The sequence below is a fragment of the Medicago sativa genome, chromosome 5 (genome assembly GCF_051527215.1).
Source record: "Medicago sativa cultivar Bolivia chromosome 5, Bolivia_mono, whole genome shotgun sequence".
Classification (NCBI taxonomy): Eukaryota; Viridiplantae; Streptophyta; class Magnoliopsida; order Fabales; family Fabaceae; genus Medicago; species Medicago sativa.
The window spans coordinates 19,329,391-19,353,488 of NC_140753.1; the positions used below are offsets into that span (position 1 = coordinate 19,329,391).

Here is a 24,098-nt window from a genome sequence, read left to right on the forward strand (position 1 = left end):
ACGCGTTAGAATATGTGATGCTAGCACTCCCCAAATTCGAAAGAAACATAAACAAAATGATAATGAAACAAGTGATCATAAAATTGAAATAATTAGCTGAGAAGTTTAGCAGTAGGGTCGACAATGCGACACTTTTGGATTGCTTTGCTTCTTTCTTGGGTATCACTTTTTCTACTCATGCTAAGCTCTCGATGTCTTTGCTAATTATTGAGATCTAGTCTCATAAAAAGAATCGGAAGAATCTTTGGTTCAAGTGTGATTTTAAGCTCATGGTGCATTCTCTAATAATTATCTTGTTCCTTGGAATCTCAAAATAAGATAGAAACATTATCTTTAATTTGATTTGATTCAATCTATGAGGTTTTTAGTTTCTATATTTATATAGAAGGTAATTCTTGTGCATATAGTCCCGCCTCTTTTAGTACTGTTTCTCGTTGCTATACTTGATGAGATAACGTTCTCTCTTTTATTGGATTGGATTGGATTATGATTGTAATAAATATGATTTGTATACTTTTGAGGTTTAAGTAACGGTGTTTTAATGAGTTTAATTTGGTTCTTGTCCCCCATAGTACCTCTTTATTTTTCATCGTTTTTTTTTTTAATAAATTTTTTTAGGTGGCCGTTGTTGTATTCTTGATTGATGGTGCCAACCTAGTTAGGAATAGGATCATCCTCTTCGGTTTTGATGACTCTTTGTTTCGGTCAGAAATACTAGCTTTTTTTACAAGTCCATATCTAATATATATTAGTATATAAAATTTGTAAAGTTAACAAAATCAATTTACTTGAGACTCATAACTTTGGAAATATTTCAAAAACACACATGAAAGTTTCTTTACTTTCCTCAACTTGCTCCTTTTCTCTAGTTGATACACTCTCTAAAGTGTTTAAATATCCCACGCCTACTATCCTTTCCCGCAACACTTCACCAACTACACAATCCTTTCTTTCCCATTTGCTTGCCACCCTTTCTATTTCACTTCATTCTATTCATATGAATCATATCCCATAAGTTATAGTTAATCTTTCCTTAATTTCCTCAACTACACACACACATACATATATGAGTATTTTAAGAAGAACAACACCAACACCAACATCAGAACAAGCAAGTTATAAGAGCTTATCAAAGGTATATGATGATGGGGAGCCCAGATCTTTCACCACCTCAAGTAGATACATCTCGACCGTCCCTCGGTTTCCCACTAGGCACTGCTCTCCTCTTGCTCATCATCTTCAGCTTAAGTGGTATCTTCTCATGTTGCTACCACTGGGAAAAGTTTCGTTCACTTCATCAATCTCTCTCTCATCTTGAGGCTGCACAAGCACATACCCAATCCCCACCTTCCAAGTCCAAACCTCACTCCAGGGTAATAATTTTACTCTTTCTTCATCTGTGCTTATTTTTTCATAATTTTAGTAACACATTCATAATTTGAAATTATAAAATTGGTATACTATGCATATGTAAATATTTTGGTCTCACCAAGAGAAAATTATAATCAATTCAAATGATTCTAATGACCATTTTACAACTGTATGATCCTTTTTTGTCTTACAACGTCAATGTCAAGCTTTTAGCACTAAATTCGCGCTTTGTGACTATTGTCGTAACTAATTTGAATTTACAATTTTGTTTGTTGGTGGATAGGAAATGGAGGGGGAAAAGAAGGGGCAGAGTGTGACAGTGTTGATGCCAGGGGATGAGGTACCAAAGTTTATAGCCATGCCTTGCCCGTGTCAGCATTCGCGGCTAGAAGAGATTATTGTCAACATCGAGAAGCCACCGCCCAAACCACCGTGATCACCATTGTAGCATGTTAATTATTGATCATAAATTAATTAACTTGCCATGTGTATAGAAGAATTAATGTGCATACACATTTTGCCACTAATTGTTTGTATTGATACATGTCTCGTATCACAATGTGTTTGTCAGAAACGTGGTAGTGATCTACCGTAATTCTACCAAAATTACAGTAAAATTACGATGAGTCAACGTGATTGTGACAAACACATTTGTCCCGACGAAAACAATAGATTGTAAAAATACTAAGGGATTATGCAGATGGCAGGGCAAGACAATTTCATTTGATTCTATGTTTGTTTTCTTAAACAACGTGTCTCTTCCTATTGTCTCATGTGCGGGCACTTGTACAATGGGAGCTGTATTTGCAGTTTGCGGTGATGCAACTACTGCTAGTATTAGATTCCATTTTTTTTTTTTATGTAAGTATTGATTTAAAGGAATCAAACTGTTTTTAATTGATTAAACTTTCCAATTTGGTTTTCCCTTGCTTGCAAGTTGCAGCTAGAAAAAACAATAAAAGTGGAACTCTTTTCCTAAAGAAGCCAATAAAATTAATTAAAATATATGACTGGACTATCATAAGGAGTGGCACAGAAAAGTACAAATAAAAAGTTCATCTTACAGTTTGTGAGACTTGCGGCTAATTAACTAGTAACAATTTCATTGCATTCCTAAGAAAAACAATTTCATTGAATTTGTCAAAAAAAAAAAAATTCATTGCAATCAACTAAAATTTGAAAAATATAAAATAAAGATAATTAAAATATAAAAAAGGAAAATGTAATTCATAAGAATGAACCATAAGTTTTTAACTTAATAATTTAAAAATATTATTTTATTAATAAAAATTAAAATAGAATTTTTTTTATGCATTTATATACTGTGACTGATAAATTGTAAAAAATAATGTTAATAGATTTTCTGACAAGAATAATGTTAATAGATAAAAGTAAGATAAACAACATCAATCAAATATTATATAATTAATTAACTATTATACAATAGAGGCTATTTTTATCCATTTGGTTATATATATTATCAATTTTTTTAGGCTAAATTGCATTTTTGGTCCCTTAACTATTTAGGTAGTATCATTTTGGCCCCTTAATTAAAATTCGATTTATTTTGATCCCTTAACTTCTCTTTGCTACACATTTTGGTCCTTTCTGTTAGTTTTAATTAAAAAACGTTAGGTTTTCTTCATCTTCTTCTCCTCTTTTTCATCTTCATATCATCTCCATCAACCTTCAACAACAAGAATCTCAGAAAAATTTCAGAAGAAAATGAAGAAAACCTAACATTTTTGAATTAAAACTAACGGAAATGACCAAAATGTGTAACAGAGAGAAGTTAAGGGACCCAAATAAATTAAATTTTAATTAAGGGACCAAAGCGATACTACCTAAATAGTTAAGGGACCGAAAATGCAATTTAGCCATTTTTTATTACAAAGAGAGTCTAAGCCTAGGAAAAGACTACACAACAATAATACACGGATAAAAATTCTCATTACATCAACTATTACCAAATGACTGAATTAAGTTTGGCAAGCATCATAAAAACAATATCAGACCTCAACGAACAATCAAAATTAGCTAACACATCGAAGTTCATTTTAACAAGTGAACTATATATGAACCCAAGTTCTTTTCCCCTTTCTTCCTCTCTCTCTCTCTTCTCTCCTTCTGAAACCCTAGCCGTCACCCATTTCTTCTTCTTTTTATCAGAGGGGTGATTTAGGGACAATTTTGACCCAAAAATCACCCCTCCGAGTTGTTTTTCCTTCTATCCTAATTGAATAAATGATTTCACATATTTTCTGTTTTCTTTCGTTTGTTTTTGTGATTTCGTCGTCTCTGAACGACTCTGTTTGTTTTGATTTCCCGTTTTTGTACGGTGTGTTTTTGATTTCCCGTCTTAGTGCGGTGTTTATTTGATTCAGATTGAAAGATTAACTTTGAGCAAGTGCAGATCCGATCAATGACAATGACTTTGGCGTCGTCAACGTTGCAGATCCGGAGACATGAGTATTCCGGAGACTTGAATATAGTCATATTAGTCATATTTGTAGGCATAGATACTTTGCCGTTTTATGCTATTAACATGGATGTTGTGAGTTTGTTCACAGATTCATCTTTTTTGTTTTTAGCGAATTTGGATTTGTATTATATCGATGTACTCTATCAATTTGAATGAATGAATATCGTTTACTTTTGTAAAAAAAAAAAAAAATATTAGCTAACACATCAACATATATAGATTAGCTTCACGGTACGAGTGATCAACCACAATTATCTATTTCTTTGTTTCTTCTCAATATAGGTGGATTAGTTTTTTAGAGTGATCAACCACAATTATCTATTTCTTTGTTTCTTCTCAATATAGGTGGATTAGTTTTTTATTGTGTCCCCCTCACAATTTAATAGTTTGACCATGAAAAAAAAAAGCGTAGAACCTACAATAAAATAATACTCTCATATTGAAAATAATATAATATCTGTAATTTATAAAATTGAAAACATTTATTTGATTTTTAGGAAACATTTTTCCTTTTGGTATTTTTATTCTCCCTCTCATATTTTGTATTTTTTTTTTTTTTTACAATACTCCACCTCTTCCTTACAAGGTCATTCAACAAAAGAAAGTATCTTCCTTTAACCTTATTGGGGCTAAATAATCTATGGGTCACGCCCCCGGTTGAAACTTGAAATGTTTTTTTTTTTTTTTTTTGCAATTGAAATGATTCCTTCATAAAAAAGAAAAGAAATGAAATGATTAAAATCAATTTTATATATATATATATATATATATATATGTATGTATGTATGTATGTATGTATGTATGTATGTATGTATAATATAATAGTAGGGCTGGTACATAATAATTGAACCTTACGGTAAATAAAAGTACATAATAATTGAACCTTGGTGTCGTTCACCCTTTGGGAGACTTACAACATAGTGGGGTATATATATACAATTCAGGCAAAACATATATGTTAGTACAATCTTAAGATGGTGAGATGAAATGAGTACTCATTATATATTGGAAATCCTTGCAAAATATTAGGTACATTACATATCATAGAGCACAGCTATCATGCAGTATTGCACAATATCTCAGCACCAAATTCCTCCATTTTCATTATTTTGTTTTCTAAGCTATATTATCATGTTCCCTTCTTAATTCCTTTTCATCATCATCGAATATCGTCTCCTTCTAAAAAGTAAGAAAAAATCTTCAAAGACGGCGATTTATTATAAATCATGCCTTTATAATCACATACAAAATCCTAATTAAATTCTTAGGAAGGGATAGGGATTAGTGGCCTCAAGTTGCAATTACACATCCATTTTAAAGTTTAATTAGGAATCTAGAGTTCAAATCTTAAAATGATATAGATCCTAAAACTTTTAAAAAGGAGCTTTGTCATCTATACATGGTACTATTGGATTTTTTATATTGTCTAACTTATTTTTATAAAATCGGTTTATAATAAGGTAAAATATATCTCTCTTTATAAACTTATTTCAAATTTTGTCTTTATTTTACGTGGGACTTAAGTTATTTGGAATGACTTGAGGATGGTGATAGCCAGTTCTATACTAAAATTGGAAAGTGATTAAAGTACAATTTTGTTAATCTATTTGATCTTTTGAAGGTATTGGATTGGTTTAAGGAGAAAGTGGGAGGCAGCAAAAGAATAGAATTAGGTTAGATGAGTGTGTCGTTGCAGTGTCATATGCGTGTTGTATATTAGTGTTATGGGTGGTCAAGCACATTAAATAAATTGCATGAATGGAATTATGACATCAGCTTTTTATATTTATAAACATGTCATTGATCAACAAAAAAAAAAAGTCATTTAATTTGCTCATATTAATCATACTTTGAAAAACATTAATCTAATGTCTCCATCCACTTCCAACTACTCTAAACTTAAGAAAACAAATAACTAGGAAATTGGCATAGTAACCCCATTCCTTTTCTTGTCATTTTTAAAAGTGATAAATTGTTACTTGTGAACTTCATTATTTTTGGATGTCTCTTCATTGTTTTGATGTTATTTTATGCAAACTCGTCTCTAAAAAGTATCGTTAGAAAATAATAAAATTCATACATAAGACAAATACATGTCATTAAATGAGGGTTCAATTGGTAAAGTATGTGGTGCAAGCAATCCATGTTGATACACACAATGTTTGTCTATTTTTGGCTAACAAGTCTTCTTAGAGAAATATATAAATGGATAAAAAAACTTCATATAGAGTGGTGAATGGTGATATTAGCAAAAAGAAAATGGTTATAGTAGCATGGAAGAAAGTTTGCGTTGATTATGAGGAGAGAGGTTTGGGAGTCAAGAAGTCTCTTGTTAGCTTTTGCATTCTCAGGAGCAATGGGATATTCTTTTAAGGAATTCATCTTGTATCAATCACACATCTTTTCTTCAATATGGAGTGGGGTAAAAGCTGAATACTTTGTTGTTAAGGAAAACACCAGTTGGATTATTGAGGATGGTAAACATATAGATTTTTTGCTAGATCTTTGGTGTGGAGAGTCACTCATTCAATCCCTGCATATATCTACAACCTTCCCAAATCAATTCTTTCCATTTGACGTTTTCAATTATATCCAAGGCTATCATTATATTGGAATATCCCTGCAGAGGTAATCCAGTTAGTTCCAAATCCGAGATTACTTGTTTCTCAGGCAACCATTCCTACTCAATGTCAAGAAGATAGGTTGATTTGGAAACCTTGGAGGTGAAGAAATCATTGGGAGAATTGTATGCACACTGTATCATCAATGAACTTTCTGGCTACCCATGTGTTTAGGGAAGGAAACAGTTGCGCTGACACTTTAACTAACTTAGGCTTATCCCTTAATCATATTATGGTCTGGTTAAGTGCTCCTCCTAATTGTATTAAAGCATCCTTAGCTAAAAATAAATCAGGAATGTGTGAGTTTGTTTGTTAAATTCTAAGGAGGTTTTGGCTTTATATATATATATATATATATATATATATATAGGGTTATGTTACAAAACACCTTCATAAAAAGTAGTGTGGTGTCTTTTATCAAGTCACACCTCAAGGTGTGATTTTCACTTTTTTAGTTATAACTTTGATAAAAGACACCTTCATAAAAAGTAGTTGGTGTCTTTTAACAAATGCTCATAGAGTAACTTGATAAAAGACACCTTCACAAAAGGTGTCTTCTATCATAACCCATATATATATATATATATATGTCCCCCTCCTTTGTTTTGCTTTCTCTTCTTTAATATATTTTGGTAGCCTAACTCTTTGCTAGCTATATTTTGGCATCATTTTTGGCATCATTAAAGAATTATTAAAACTCCGTTTTTCTTAAATTTTTTGACATAAAAACACTATAGTTATGAGGAAAATGCTAACAAATGCCCTTGTGACATTAGAAATTGTGTAGTTATGACTTTTTTATGTGTTTGACTTGTATTTTCAAGATAAATTTTCTATTTATGGGTTCCTTAAAAATGATCTTAGAACACTTGTTAGAAGAAGAAAAAAAATGCTAACAAGTTGCATCAATGAAACTATGATCAAATAACACAAATGTTTTCTAAAATCATTTTACGCAGTTTTATTTTTGTTGTTAGACTAGACAACTTTTTTTGTGACAAAATACATCTTTCATTGGCATGAACATGATGTATGAAACATTGAGGTCAACATGTATTCTTTTAAACGTATATGATCATTCTATCAATCATTTTTTAATTGTATTAATTAATAAAACTTTCAGTCTCAATTTTGCCTCATAATAATATGCTACATATACTTTCATTAAATTTGAGAAGTAAAATGTTATATGCTTATCCTATAATCATTTCCTTTCTCTCAAAGGTCCAAGTTTTATGCTTGATGCCTTTATTTCATTTTCCTGATTGTTTAGAATTTCAAATCTATCTATTATTTGTTGGAACCTTACTGAAGACATTACATTCACATTAAATCTATCTATCTATCTATCTACCTATGTTAACTCATAGCAATAACAATGAAATTGAAGTGCCTCAATCAAGTAGTAGATTAAAGTTTTTTTAGTGAAGATATTAGCGGATAAGGAAGGAAGTGCTGCAGGATATATATTATCATGAAGGTCAGAGTCACTAAACTGTCTTCAGGATTCAAGACTTTTATTGATCATGGCATGAATTTTTCAGATGCAAATCTTTTTCTTCTGCTTCTTATCCAAAATGTCTTCAGCATCTATAACATATGACACCTAACAAGAAGTAACAATGTTGAATTTATAAGAATAGAAATTCAGAAACACAATCCAACATAATAAGACATCATACTCTAATCCAGTACAGGACAGGTATCAGAAATGACATTCCTTTAGCTTCACCTTCACTTTCAAACCTTATTATCATGTTCTACATCCTCGCGCTCACTTGATATTGTTGATTCACACCACCATACTTTCCTTTATGCACTGCATGGCAAACCAGCATCTCCATAAACTGCAAAATTATTCTCTTCAAAGTCTCCGATAACTCGCCCTCTTCTCTTTTGCCTTTGAACTCTCGATTTGATTCTTATTAGTATCTACAAATTTCAATTCATTAGTTATTATTACTAATCCAAAAAACTCTCGAGAGTAATAACTAATGAATTGAATTTCGGCACATGTGTAAACACAGTTATTGAAAGCCTATTCTTAGTTTTAATTTCTATATTTAGTTGTTACTTAAGGAAACTCTATCACATTTTATCAATTAATGGAAATTCTTTGAGGTATATTCGGTTAAATCTCATTCTCTCCTCTCAATTCAATAACATTTTGAAAATCCGTTGATAAGTTTTGATGAAATGTCACCAGTTTTTTATAACTTATTTTATAAGGATATTGTGACGATGTACGTATGCGGGTGTAATTCTATGGGAGCTTCTATGGTGAAGTCGGGAAACTGACTTTTTTGGAAAGGTTATTTTTTATCTTAATGTTTGATTCATTTTTAAATTGTTGATTACTGATTAATAATCAATAGTAATTCATCTAGTAATTCTTGCAATATCTTGAACTTACAGGTACTACTTTATCGTTGGCATTTTTAACATGCAAATAGAGTTGATGATATTATGTGATAGTCTTAAGTGTTACACTTTGTGGGGTGTTACACTTAAAACAAAGTAGGATAAAATTAGATTAAGTGTAGTATTGTTAATTTGATGGATTGATGATACTATGAGGACTGAATTTTTGATGCCACTGTACAAACAGTGGGGTGTTACTCACTGCATTTTTGATGCTATAGTGCTAACTTCACCAGAAAAGTCATTTTCATGACTTCACCATAGAATTTTCCTAATTCTATACAAAAATGCGGATACATAATTTTTTTTCCATTTAGGATACAATACGCCACACTTATAATGTGTTATTATAGCATAGTGGCTACTTGACAGAAAAAAAAAACTAAGGGGATGATCTCCTTAATATATTGACCTCGTAAGAATCGAAAAGAAGAACTAGAAGTCCAATTTCGACTATTATGTGAAAAGAATGGAAATCCATAGAACAAGAAAGAGAGAAATAAACGACTGCACATAATTCAAAATCCATAATTAAACTTAAATTTTATGATAGATATTTTTTATTTTCTTTTTGTAAGTAAGACTCATGATAAAGTTGGGGTGAGGACACGGGCCTGAAGTATAAGCATATATAAGTAAGTCGTCTTTTATTCCCTTGCAAAAGTCCTAGATGCCATAAGCAACACATGAAAAGAGTTCAACTCTAACTATCCATGTCATTTCTGGGCTAAGAACCTCAAATGGTGGCATATGCATCACCTCCTTCACTCTTAAGAGGCATGAGTCTGTGATCCGGAAGTATGTGAATGTAGTCTCTGAAAAGTCAGAAATTATTGAAAGAATAAACCGTAAGTTATCTGATTTTTTTTTTAGAATGGCAATATATATATAAATGAATAGTACAATATACACCCGAAAACCCAGCAAAAGGGAAGAAAAGTAGTGGGGTTATTGATAAGGGAGTTGTGGGTGAAGGTGGTAGAAAAAGGAGAAGAAAGTGCGGTGGCGATGGAATTGATGAAGGGGGGAAGAAGGAAGAGATTGAAGGTGGAGTAGAAGGCGGTGAAATAGTGGAAGAGTTGATGAAGGAAGAAGTTGAAGGTGGTGTGAAAAGGAAGAGAAAACGCGTTGTTGGTGGTGTAGCTGCGGAAGGGTGGAGTACGAAACAAGAGTTGACTTTGAGATCAGCTTATTTTACTGCAAAACCGAATCCTCATTTCTGGAAGAATGTTTGTTTCGAAACTGGTATGGCCTATTTTTTTTTTTGTATGTAAGATTGCACTTTTAGAAGAAGAATTGATTTCAAGTAAAAGCTAAGTTAATTAATCATGTAAGTTAATCATCAAATCTAAATACTCTTATTCAAAAACAGAAAAAAAAATAATACCAGATATAAACACAATAAAAACAGATAAACTGATATGAAGAAATAATTAAACAAACAAGCAAACATTATTCATTCAAAAACATATTTTAAATTATTTAGGGCATACAAGTTAGTCATCAAATCTAAATACTCTTATTCAAAAACAGAAAGGAAAAAAAATTAATACCACATGTAAACACTGTAACAACATATAATCTGATATGAAGAAATAATTAAACAAGCAAAAAAAAATCATACCACATGTAAACACCATAACAACAATTAAATTGATATGAAGAAATACTTAAACAAGCAAAAAACATCATACCACATGTAAACACCAAAACAACAAATAAACTGATATAAAGAAATAATTAAACAAGCAATCAAGCATTATTCATTCAAAAACAAATGTAAAATTATTTGGGACATACAAGTTAGTCATCAAATATAAATACTCTTATTCAAAAACAGAAAGAAAAAAAAACATACCACATGTAAACGCCAAAACAACAGATAAACTGATATGAAGAAATAATTAAACAAGCTAAAAAAAAAATACCACATGTAAACACCATAACAACATATAAATGGATATGAAGAAATAATTAAACAAGCAATCAAATATTATTCATTCTAAAATAGATGTGAAATTATTTGTGGCATACAAGTTAGTCATCAAATCTAAATACTCTTATTCAAAAACAGAAAGAAAAAAAAATCATACCACATATAATGGTTGAAATCTGGGATGTTGTTCCATAGCAAAGGGAGAAGTTTCAACCTTCAAAATCAAAGTCAAAATTATATAATTAATATATAATCATATTTGTGAAGTTTAAACAAGAACAAGAACTAAACTTATAAAAAAAAATAAAAATAACTGAACCTTAAAGCTATCACCTTTAAAGTGTGAAAATGAACTGAGGACCTACGAGCATGGTAAGTAACAGAGGAAATATGTTTGAGTTCATGAAAGAAAGAACCAATATAAACAGAGTGTTTGAGGCAGAGAGAAGAAAATGCAGAGAACTTCATTAGCGACGACGATTGGAATTTTAGTATTTGCAGTAAGAATGAAAAGAGTCACGTATGTACGTTTGTTTCTGGCTATATATATATATATATTTGCTTGCAACTGACGGAGTTCAATATGATTATTGATGATTTGCCGAACATAGATGTAAATCTGGATGACGAGGAGAAAGCCTTACTCCACATGTAAACGTCATAAGAACAGATAAACTGATATGAAGAAATAATTAAATAAACAATCAAGCATTATTCATTCAAAAACAGATGTGAAATTATTTGGGGCATACAAGTTAGTTATCAAATCTAAATACTCTTTTTCAAAAACAGAAAGAAAAAAAAATTAATACCACATGTAAACACCGTAACAACAGATAAACTGATATGAAGAAATAATTAAACAAACAAAAAAATCATACCACATGTAAACATCATAACAACAGATAAAATGAAGAAATAATTAAAAAAGCAGTCAAACATTATTCATTCAAAATCAGATGTGAAATTATTTAGGGCATACAAGTTAGTCATCAAATCTAAATACTCTTATTTAAAATCAGAAAAAAAAATCATACCACATCTAAACACCATAACAACAGATAAACTGATATGAAGAAATAATTAAACAAGCAAAAAAAAATCATACCACATGTAAACACCATAACAACAAATAAACTGATATAAAATAATAATTAAACAAGCAATCAAGCATTATTCATTCAAAAATAGATGTGAAATTATTTGGGACATACAAGTTAGTCATCAAATCTAAATACTCTTATTCAAAAAAAAAAAAAAAAATACCACATGTAAACGTCATAACAATATATAAACTGATATGAATAAATAATTAAACAAAAAAAAACATACAACATGTAAACACCATAACAATAGAGAAACTGATATGAAGAAATAATTAAACAAGAAATCAAGCATTATCCATTTAAAAACAGATGTGAAATTATTTGGGGCATACAAGTTATTCATCAAATCTAAATACTCTTATTCAAAAACAAAAGAAAAAAAAAATCATACCACATGTAAACACAGTAACAACAGATAAACTGATATGAAAATATAATTAAAGAAACGAAAAAAATTATACCACATGTAAACACAATAACAACAGATAAACTGATATGAAGAAATAAGTAAACAAGCAATCAAGCATTATTCATTTTAAAATATATGTGAAATTATTTAAGGCATACAAGTTAGTCATTAAATCTAAATACTCTTTTTCAAAATCAGAAGAAGAAAAATCATACCACATGTAAACACCGTAACAACAGATAAACTGATATGAAGAAATTATTAAACAAGCAACAAAAAAAATCATACCAGATGTAAACACCATAACAACATATAAACTTATATGAAGAAATAATTAAACAAGCAATCAAACATTATTTATTCAAAAACAGATGTGAAATTATTTGGGGCATACAAGTTAGTCATCAAATATAAATACTCTTATTCAAATACAGAAAAAAAAACATTACACATGTAATCTCCGTAAAAACAGATAAACTGATATGAAGAAATAATTAAACAAGCAATCAAACATTATTCATTCAAAAACATATATGAAATTATTTGAGACATACAAGTTAGTCATCAAATTTAAATACTCTTATTCAAAAACAGAAAGAAAAAAAAATCATACCTCATCTAAACATAATAACAATAGATAAACTGATATGCAGAAATAATTAAACAAGCAATCAATCATTATTCATTCAAAAACAAATGTGAAATTATTTGGGGCATACAAGTTAGTCATCAAATCTAAATACTCTTATTCAAAAACATAAGAAAAAAAAATCATACCACAGGTAAACATCCTAACAACAGATAAATCGATATGAAGAAATAATTAAACAAGCACAAAAAAAAATCATGTAAACCCCATAAAAACAGATAAATCGATATGAAGAAATAATTAAACAAGCAATCAAGCATTATTCATTCAAAAACAGATGTGCAATTATTTGGCGCATACAAGTTAGTCATCAACTCTAAATACTTTTATTCAAAAACAGACAAAAGAAAATCATATCACATGTAAACATTATATAATCAGGTAAACTGATATGAAGAAATAATTAAACACGCAAAAAAAATATACCACATGTAAACACCAGATAAACTGATATGAAGAAATAATTAAACAAGCAATCAAGCATTATTCATTCAAAAACGTATGTGAAATTATTTTAGGCATACAAGTTAGTCATCAAATCTAAATACTCTTATTCAAAAATAGAAAGGAAAAAAAAATCATAACACATGTAATGGTTGAAATCTGGGATGTTGTTCCATAGCAAAGGGAGAAGTTTCAACCTTCAAAATCAAAGTCAAAATTATATAATTAATATATAATCATATTTGTGAAGTTTAAACACGAACAAGAACTGAACTTAAAAAAAAAAACTGAACTTTAAAGCTATCACCTTTAAAGTGTGAAAATGAACTGAGGACCTACGAGCATGGTAAGGAACAGACGAAATATGTTTCAATTCATGAAACAAAGAACCAAAAGAAACAGAGTGTTTGGGGCGGAGAGAAGAAAATGCAGAGAACTCCATTAGCGACGACGATTGGAATTGTAGTATTTGCAGTAAGAATGAAAAGAGTCACGTATGTACGTTTGTTTCTGGCTATATATATATATATTTGCTTGCAACTGACGAAGTTCAATAAGATTATTGATGATTTGACGATGATAGATGTAAATCTGGATGACGAGGATAAAGCCTTACTCCACATGTAAACGTCATAAGAGCAGATAAACTGATATGAAGAAATAATTAAACAAACAATCATACATTATTCATTCAGAAACAGATGTGAAATTATTTGGGGCATACAAGTTAGTTATCAAATCTAAATACTCTTATTCAAAAACAGAAAGAAAAAAAATAATACCACATGTAAACACAGTAACAACAGATAAACTGATATGAAGAAATAATTAAACAAGCAAAAAACAAATCATACCACATGTAAACACCATAACAACAAATAAACTGATATGAAGAAATAATTAAACAAGCAACCAAGCATTATTCATTCAAAATTAGATGTGAAATTATTTGTGGCATACAAGTTAGTCATCAAATCTAAATACTCTTATTTAAAAACAGAAAAAAAAATCATACCACATGTAAACACCATAAAAACAAATAAACTGATATGAAGAAATAATTAAACAAGCAAAAAAAAATCATATCACATGTAAACACCATAACAACAAATAAACTGATATAAAGAAATAATTAAACAAGCAATCAATCATTATCCATTCAAAAACAGATGTGAAATTATTTGGGACATACAAGTTAGTCATCAAATCTAAATACACTTATTCAAAAACAAAAAAAATACCACATGTAAACGTCATAACAACACATAAACTGATATGAATAAATAGTTAAACAAACAAAAAAAACATACCACATGTGAACTCCGTAACAACAGAGAAACTGATATGAAGAAATAATTAAACAAGAAATCAAGCATTATTCATTCAAAAACAGATGTGAAATTATTTGGGGCATACAAGTTATTCATCAAATCTAAATACTCTTATTCAAAAACAAAAGAAAAAAAAATCATACCACATGTAAACACCATAACAATAGATAAACTGATATGCAAAAATAATTAAAGAAGCGAAAAAAAATTATACCACATGTAAAAACCATAACAACATAAAAACGGATATGAAGAAATAATTAAACAAGCAATCAAATATTATTCATTCCAAAACAGATGTGAAATTATTTGAGGCATACAAGTTACTCATCAAATCTAAACACTCTTATTCAAAATCAGAAAAAAAAAAAAATCACACCACATGTAAACACCATAACAATAGATAAACTGATATGAAGAAATAATTAAACAAGTAAAAAAAAAATCATATGACATGTAAACACAATAACAACATATAAACTGATATGAAGAAGTAATTAAACAAGCAATCAAGCATTATTAATTTTAAAATATATGTGAAATTATTTAAGGCATACAAGTTAGTCATTAAATCTAAATACTCTTTTTCAAAATCAGAAGAAGAAAAATCATACCACATGTAAACACCGTAACAACAGATAAACTGATATGAAGAAATAATTAAACAAGCAAAAAAAATCATACCAGATATAAACTCCATAACAACAGATAGACTTATATGAAGAAATAATTAAACAATCAATAAAGCATTATTTATTCAAAAACAGATGAGAAATTATTTGAGGCATACAAGTTAGTCATCAAATCTAAATACTCTTATTTAAAAACAGAAGAAAAAAAAATCATACCACATGTAAACACCCTAACAACAGATAAACTGATATGAATAAATAATTAAACAAGCAAAAAAAAAATTATACCACATGTAAACACCATAAAAACAGATAAATCGATATGAAGAAATAATTAAACAAGCTATCAAGCATTATTCATTCAAAAACAGATGTGCAATTATTTGGGGCATACAAGTTAGTCATCAAATCTAAATACTTTTATTCCAAAACAGACAAAAGAAAATCATATCACATGTAAACACCATAACATCAGATAAACTGATATGAAGAAATAATTAAACAAGCAAAAAAAAAAAATCATACCACATGTAAACCCCATAACAACAGATAAACTGATATGAAGAAATAATTAAACAAGCAATCAAGCATTATTCTTTCAAAAACAGATGTGAAATTATTTTGGGCATACAAGTTAGTCATCAATTCTAAATACTCTTATTCAAAAACAGAAAGAAAAAAAAAATATACCACATGTAATGGTTGAAATCTGGGATGTTGTTCCATAGCAAAGGGAGAAGTTTCAACCTTCAAAATCAAAGTCAAAATTATATAATTAATATATAATCATACTTGTGAAGTTTAAACAAGAACAATGTAATATCCTTCTTGTCAGTATCGGTATATTACCAGTCAAACGTGCAAGAGGACGAAGTTCATGGAAAGTAAGGATTATGAAATGTTTATTACGAGTTGTGTATTAGTGCCGTATTAAACGCGCTTAAGGCAAGGGTACAATGGTATTTGCACGAAAGTGGATATTTATATGGTTTTGGCACCAGAATATCTCATTTCCCATTTTCCTTCTCTCTCTAGGTTTTTGGTAAAGAGTTCTCCTCTCCCTCTCTCTCTAGGATCGCCCCTCTCCCTCCATTATAATCATCCAAACTTCCTTCAAATCATGATCAAGCATGGATTATGGTAGCTTTGCAAGCAAGAAACAAGTGGAAGAATGGATTTAAGCATGGTATGGTTGGAAAGCTTTGGATCATGGATGAAGCAAGAGCTAGGGTTTGAGCTTTAACTTGAGGAAATTGCAAGGAACATGTCTAGGTGAGTTCCTAGATAGTTAATCTACCTTGGGTTTGAGATTACTTAGTATGGAAGTTATGTTTGTGCCTAATTTTACTAATTTTATAGTTTGGTACCCTAATCCAATTCTTGATGATTACTTGTTAAAATTGCCATGGAATAAGTTTATGTGTGCCTCTATAAGTTGCTGGATGTATATGGTGCATTGCAGGATCGAATTTGACGAGTTTTGGGTCAAAATTGCAAAATCAGCACCACAGACTCGAAGAAACTCGCTATTAGCGAAATAATTTTGCTAATAGCGAAATTTGCCAAAAAAGCCACGCCCCAGGGTCGCTAATAGCGACTTTCTCTGTAGTGGCCAACTTTCTTTTGGCTTGTTGGCTCAATGTAGGGTCAGTGGTGCGTTCCGAAGCTTTTCTTTCATCGTTTTACAACTTTATAACCCCAAAACAACATCTAAGCAATGCACATAACATCAAATGATTCTTGAAATGGAAATCATGGTAATCTTAACAAGTATGGAAAGAATGGCATAGAGAGTTTTAGCCGAATACTCGAGTAGAAAGAAACTATGAAAGGGATTAAAGTAGAGCCTTGACATAGCTTGTCGAGAACTAGAAAGTTAAGCAAGGATCCTATGTAGGATAAGACGCGATGTAAATTCACTTCGCATATGATTTAGAATGATATAGCAAGCATATTAAGCCGTGGATTGATTAGTTAGTCTTTCCACTAAGATTAAGTATGTACAAGTATGAACAAGTATGAGTTTACCGCTAATCGGTTCGATCAAGGTTCTGAGGTAAACAATCAAGCATGAATAGGTTTAACCGTCATGAACGATAAGACCATGACTAATGTAAAGTAGGTGGAATGTCTCTTGCTATCCACGCCAGGGGGGATACAAGGGGTTCTCATGATGGGAACGGTTCAAGCCGCAAGGGACCCGCATGTCACTGAGTAATCAAGATGTAGGAGTTCGTGTCTCTTGTTATCCACGTCAGAGGGATACGAGAGGTTCTCCAAGGGGAACGATTCAAGCCGTAAGGGACCCGCACGACACCGAGGGAGTCCGATGTACCCTTGCTAGGTTTTCATCGGTCATGTATGGGATTGTTCTCGGGGTTACTCCACCCGGGGCTCTGCGTAAAATGAATCAAGATAATGAATGTTTTGTTCAACGCTAACATAATGAATGAATGAACTTACATACGATCATATATGATATGACTATCCTTATGATCATGAATGAACTTATATGTACGATTATGTTAAGAACAAGAGCACAAGATGCTAATAGACAAGTGCAAGTTATGTATAGAACAAGTAAAGAATGTATTACCGATGACGATCTTAGGTTTCCCCTAATCGTCCGGTTTAGAATCGTGTCATGATTATATTATGCTTAGGCCCCGATACGTAGAGCGTATTCTTGGCAATGCGGTTTTAGATTCCCTTGACCGCCATGACACGTATAAGAAGTGAAGCTTATAACAAGTTAAGATGAGTCTACGACGGATCTAGTATACACGATCGTCTAGGAAAGCATGACCACACACATATAATCAACTGTCAGGTTGTATTGTAGACACGTGGTGACCATAGGTTTTCCCCGAGGTTACCTATAGCCTAGGATTAGGTGGTACTCACTGAGACATTATGTCTCATCCCAATCCTTATTTGTTTCAGATAAATAGGATGGATGGCAAGCTAGTAGACGATTGAATGTTTCAACAAGTGATCGTTCATACCCGCAGCAGGATCTTATGAATATTCAAGGACGTATTTATTATATTTTAGAAAAGTTGAGTTGTATCATTCTTGTACGAACACATGTTGTTGTATAAAATATTCATTCGAAGTTTTATTGTTGTAAATTTTAATGTATCCAGTACTAAAAATAACGCACGTGCTAAACTTTCTAGATACGTTTAGTATGGGTGTTACAAACAAGAACTAAACTTAAAAAAAAAAAGAACTGAACTTTAAAGCTATCACCTTTAAAGTGTGAAAATGAACTGAGGACTTACGAGCATGGTAAGGAACAGAGGAAATATGTTTGAGTTCATGAAAGAAAGAACCAAAAGAAACAGAGTGTTTGGGGCGGAGAGAAGAAAATGCAGAGAACTCCATTAGCGACGACGATTGGAATTGTAGTATTTGCAGTAAGAATGAAAAGAGTCATGTATGTACGTTTGTTTCTGGTTATCTATCTATATATATATATATATATATATATATATATATATATATATATTTGCTTGCAACTGACGGAGTTCAATAAGATTATTGATGATTTGGCGAACATAGATGTAAATCTGGATGATGACGATAAAGCCTTACATCTACTGTGTGCTTTACCTAGGTCCTTTGAGAATTTCAAGGATATAATGCTTTATGGCAAAGAGGGCACTATCACTTTGGAGGAAGTTCAAGCAGCTTTGAGAACCAAAGAGTTAACCAAGTTCAAAGAGTTCAAGGTTGATGATAGTGGAGAAGGCTTGAATGTCTCAAGGGGGAGAAGTGAAAACAGAGGGAATGGGAAAGGCAAGAATTCTATGTCAAAGTCTAGGTTATCATTAGATCGAACTAGGTAAACATATTCTTGTGTTCTCCTTCTTCCTTTTATATCTTGCTGTTTATTTTTGTTTGAATTATTTTGGGCCCGTTTGTTACGGATTAAAATAAAAGTGATTTTGATATAAAATAATTTAGAGATTATATTTTAGAGATTATATGAAAAATCAGAATTTATTTTGTGTTTGTTTACTGTAATAAAAATCACTTTTTTTAAACAAATAATCTAGTTTGTTTGGATACAACTATATAAAAGGGATTTTTTTTGTTACAAAATTAGTTCAATCTTTTAAATTATATTTTCTCTCTCCTCTAAAAAAAATCTATTTTATTTTAAGCTGCTCCTAACAGCTTCTCATTTGAAGCTGTTTTTAGATTATTTTTATATTCTGATTTTTTTTAAAATCTGTAACAAACGGATACAATACTCTTAAAAGTGATTATTTTTTAAAAATAAGTGATTTTTTCTTAAAAAAGCTATAACAAACGGGCTCACCCGCTTGATTTGATTACTTGGTATTAATTTGCTCCACACATCAAGTTTATTATTGGTGTGTTTTTTCACAACGAAGACTGATTCTTGTAACCCTGAATATCTCTTTGTAAAGAAACTCATATCATTATAGTGGAACGGAGAGCTGCTCTCTCCCCCAGAGTAAGTCATCATTAGACCGAACTGGGTAAACAAATTCTTGTGTTCTCCTTCTTCCTTTATCTCTTGTTGTTTAATTTTTGCTTGAATTTTATTGTCATCCACTTGATTTGATTACTTGGTATTAATTTGCTCCACGCATCAAGTTTATCATTGGTGTGTTTTTCACAACGAATTCACAACACCTAAAAATTTTAAAAGTTGTACACAAATGTCCTCTACTTCACTTTGTGCTCAATGCATTGAGCACAAGAATCAGTATATATTTTTCTTCTTTTGACGGAAAAAAAAAATTACAAGCTCTTATAACTATAAATTATCCACTAGAAGTTCAAAATTGATTTTGCAAACATACCCATACACATCGCACGGCATTGGTAAAATTTCATGGAGTGGTTATCCACAACAATATAGGAACTCGCTCTTTGCCAATTTGGGAAACAAGTCAATCAACTTGCACATGTTATATAGTTCTCCAGCTTTGGATAAGACTGTACATTAATTAATATTTTGTTTGGTTTCTAAGAGAAAATGAGAAAAATAAAGATATGCTAGGTGAAAGAAAAATAAAAGGAAAGAATCAATCAAGAAGGGACATTAGAATCAATCAAGAGTGTGTTTTTATGCACACTAATGGCTAAATTTGAATTCTAAATGTTTCTAATTTGTTTTTCAGAAATGTGCAAGTACTCTAAAGTTAGAATATAAAGGATTTAATTTCTTAAGCCATTGAGCACCAAATTAAGGGAAGTCTTTGAACATCACACGACATATCCATTTGAGAGGTGACTGCTTTCTTATAGTTCACACTTTTCAGCTGGAACTACTTGACATTAGCAACAAGTTGGATACTAGGATAGTTTTGCCCATCTTTTTGTATGATTATCCAGTTTTTGTTCTCACTTTAAAAAACTTTTGTTAGTGTGAAAGAAAATATTCCTTTTCAACTAAAAATTACATTTTTGAATAAGAATTTATAACAAAATTATAGAGCTTTACATTTACATTGAAAATGTGCAATTATCATCAGCACAAGATTCACCAGATGAATCAATTCCATCTTATTACTTTTTATCATTATTTAGATTTTATAATCAACTTATTTCAAGTATTTCATCATTCACATTGATAAATTATATTTTCTAACTCAAAGGTCCCATACTAGTGCAAATATATATAATGCAAATTATAACTCGAAGTGTTATTTTGACATAAAGAAAAGTTTTCTTCGATCTCATGATTACTACAATTCCTTTTTTCTTTCAACGTTATTTTTATAGTTTTTTTTTTTCATCTTTTTCTTTTTTATTGTAATAATTACTTTAATAGAAAATATATTATTTCTTTAACTTCATGATTCATATATCTCCAAATTCCACGTTATAAATGGATGTTTCGTCACCTCCATTGCAAAGCCAAAGATCAGTGAGCCCACTAACCTACCGTACCATTTTCCGGACATGACATTTTGGTGCAATATTTTCGTAGAAAATTTCACCCTCTTTTTGCAAACTTGGATATATTCTTTATCTTCAAAAAAAAAAAAAAAGATATTTTCTTGAAAGAAAAATACCGTGGAGGACATCTGAGATGCATTTCACTAGAAAAAGTTACAATGTGAGATTCGTTTGTCAAGACTTTTTTTTTTTTTTTTTATACTAAACTAAGTGATGAAGTCTAAACTTAAAATTTAAATATAATGTCCTTTAGCGGAAAAACTCAACTAAGGGGTGTTGTTGGAAGGAGCGAGTCCGAATTGTATGTGGTGTCTGAAGACTCTTGAAGCAGAAGATCATTTGTTTTATTGATATAGCTTTATCGGAAGGGTTTGGTACTTAAACTTTAAGTGGATTGGTACAGGGTGGTTTTACTCGAAAATGTTATTTATGGAATGAGCGTAACAATATGTTGTTTAATAATGTTGTAACTCCTATTGCCAGGTTGTTGGATAATATAAAATATATGTCTTTAGTCTGGATGAAAGCCAAAAAGGCTACTTTTAAGTTTGGCACAGATAGGTGGTGTTCGAGCCCTTTACAATGCTTGGCACACCTTGTGCTATTGGGGTTGCTTGTTTTTATGGTTAATATATTCCATTTTGATTGTCCAAAAAAAAGAAATTAGTTTTTTTCTCTTCGAAGTGTCGTGAGGTGGAAGAAATTGTGGAGGGTATAAAATCAACCTCTTGGAGGTGGACGTGATTCCTAGTTAGGAAAAAATGGGGCGTTGTATGTATTATGAGTGATTTTCAAACCCGTTTTGTTGTCTTAATTATTGAATAGATTTTTTACGGATCAAGTATCCATTGTATTTTTCTGGGAATGTGGGTCAAGTACTCTTTATACTTTTCTCCTTGTTAATAAAATTTTGACATTCCAAATAAAAAATACTAGCTTATCTGACAAGTCTATATCTAATATTAGTATATAAAAGGGTTAAATAAGTTTTTCGTCCTATAAATATATCAAATTTTAATTTTAGTCCCTAAAAAATAAAATGAGATGTTTTCATCCTCGCAAAAAATTTTCTTTTATTTTTAATCCCTAATTGATATAATTTTGACATGTTTTTGACATTTTTAGAACATAATATGAATATATAAAAGTTGAACATAATAAACGGACATACAATAAATACAATTTGAGCATAAAAGAGTTATAATCTTAACATTCATATGAACATAAAGTGGTCACTAAGAACCAAAATCAAAATAAAAAAAATTGAGGATAAAAACATTCGTTTTAATTTGTTAGGGACTAAAATCAAAATTTGCTATATTTATAGAGACGGAAAACTTATTTAACCCTATATAAAACACTAATAACACACATGAAAGTTTCTTTACTTTCCTCAACTTGCTCCTTTTCTCATAGTTGATACACTCTTTAAAGTGTTTAAATATCCCACGCCTACACAATCCTTTCCCATTTGCTTGCCACCCTTTCTATTTCACTTCATTCTATTCATATGAATCATATCCAGTAAGTTATAGTTTATCCTTCTTTAATTTCCTCAGCTACACACACATACATATCTGAGTAGTAGTATTTTAGGAAGAACAATACCACCAACATCAGAACAAGCAAGAGCTTATCAAAGGTATATGATGATGGAGGGCCCAGATCTTTCACCACCTCAAGTAGACACATCTCGACCGTCCCTCGGTTTCCCACTAGGTACTGCTCTCCTCTTACTCATCATCTTCAGCTTAAGTGGTATCTTCTCATGTTGCTACCACTGGGAAAAGTTTCGTTCACTTCATCAATATCTCTCTGATCTTGAGGCAGCACAAGCACATACTCAATCCTCACCTTCCAAGTCTAAACCTCACTCCAGGGTAATAATTTTAGCTTGGCTTCATCTATGCTTAATTTTTCATAGTTTTAGTAACACATTCATAATTTGAAATTATAAAATTGGTATACTATGCATATATATGTAAATATTTTTGTCTCACCAAGAGAAAATTATAATCAATTCATATGATTCTAATGACCATTTTACAACTGAATGATCCTTTTTTGTCTTACAACGTCAATGTCAAGCTTTTAGCACTAAATTCGCGCTTTGTGACTATTGTTGTAACTAATTTGAATTTACAATTTTGTTTCTTGGTGGATAGGAAATGGAGGGGGAAAAGAAGGGGCAGAGTGTGACGGTGTTGATGCCAGGGGATGAGGTACCGAAGTTTATAGCCATGCCTTGCCCGTGTCAGCATTCGCAGCTAGAAGAGATTATTGTCAACATCGAGAAGCCATTGTCGAAACCACCGTGACCACCACCGTAGCATGTTAATTATTGATCATAAATTAATTAACTTGCCGTGTGTATAGAAAAACTAATGTGCACATGCATTTTGCCATCAATTGTTTGTATTGATACATGTCTTGTATCACAATGTGTTTGTCACAAACATGGTAGTAAGCTACCGTATTTCTAAAAAAAAAATTACTGTAAATTACGGTGATTATTCAACGTGATTGTGACAAACACATATTGTCCCGAAAAAAACAATAGATTATCAAAAGACTAAGGGATTATGCAGGGGGCAGGGCAAGACAATGTATTTGCAGTTCTAAGGGATTATCAAAAGACACATATTGATTCAATGTTTGTTTTCTTAGCAAACGTGTCTCTTCCTGTTTGTGCAATTTATGTATGTAATTATTGATTTAAAGGAATCAAATTGTTTTTAATCGATTGAACTTTTCAA

At 30.9% G+C, this 24,098-nt stretch overlaps 2 protein-coding genes across 2 annotated transcripts; both read left to right on the forward strand.

The window, feature by feature from the left end:
* On the forward strand, window positions 1-2,277 carry LOC146920805 (uncharacterized protein At5g65660-like). The gene is made up of 2 exons (XM_085714250.1): window positions 1-1,373; window positions 1,655-2,277. Exons 1-2 carry the CDS (start codon window positions 1,140-1,142, stop codon window positions 1,805-1,807), a joined length of 387 nt encoding a protein of 128 aa, XP_085570376.1. The 5' UTR covers window positions 1-1,139; the 3' UTR covers window positions 1,808-2,277.
* Window positions 2,278-22,759: 20,482 nt separating this feature from the next.
* LOC146920806 (uncharacterized protein At5g65660-like) lies at window positions 22,760-24,098 on the forward strand. The gene is made up of 2 exons (XM_085714251.1): window positions 22,760-23,222; window positions 23,508-24,098. The coding sequence occupies exons 1-2, from the start codon at window positions 22,989-22,991 to the stop codon at window positions 23,658-23,660; spliced, it is 387 nt and encodes a 128-aa protein (XP_085570377.1). The 5' UTR covers window positions 22,760-22,988; the 3' UTR covers window positions 23,661-24,098.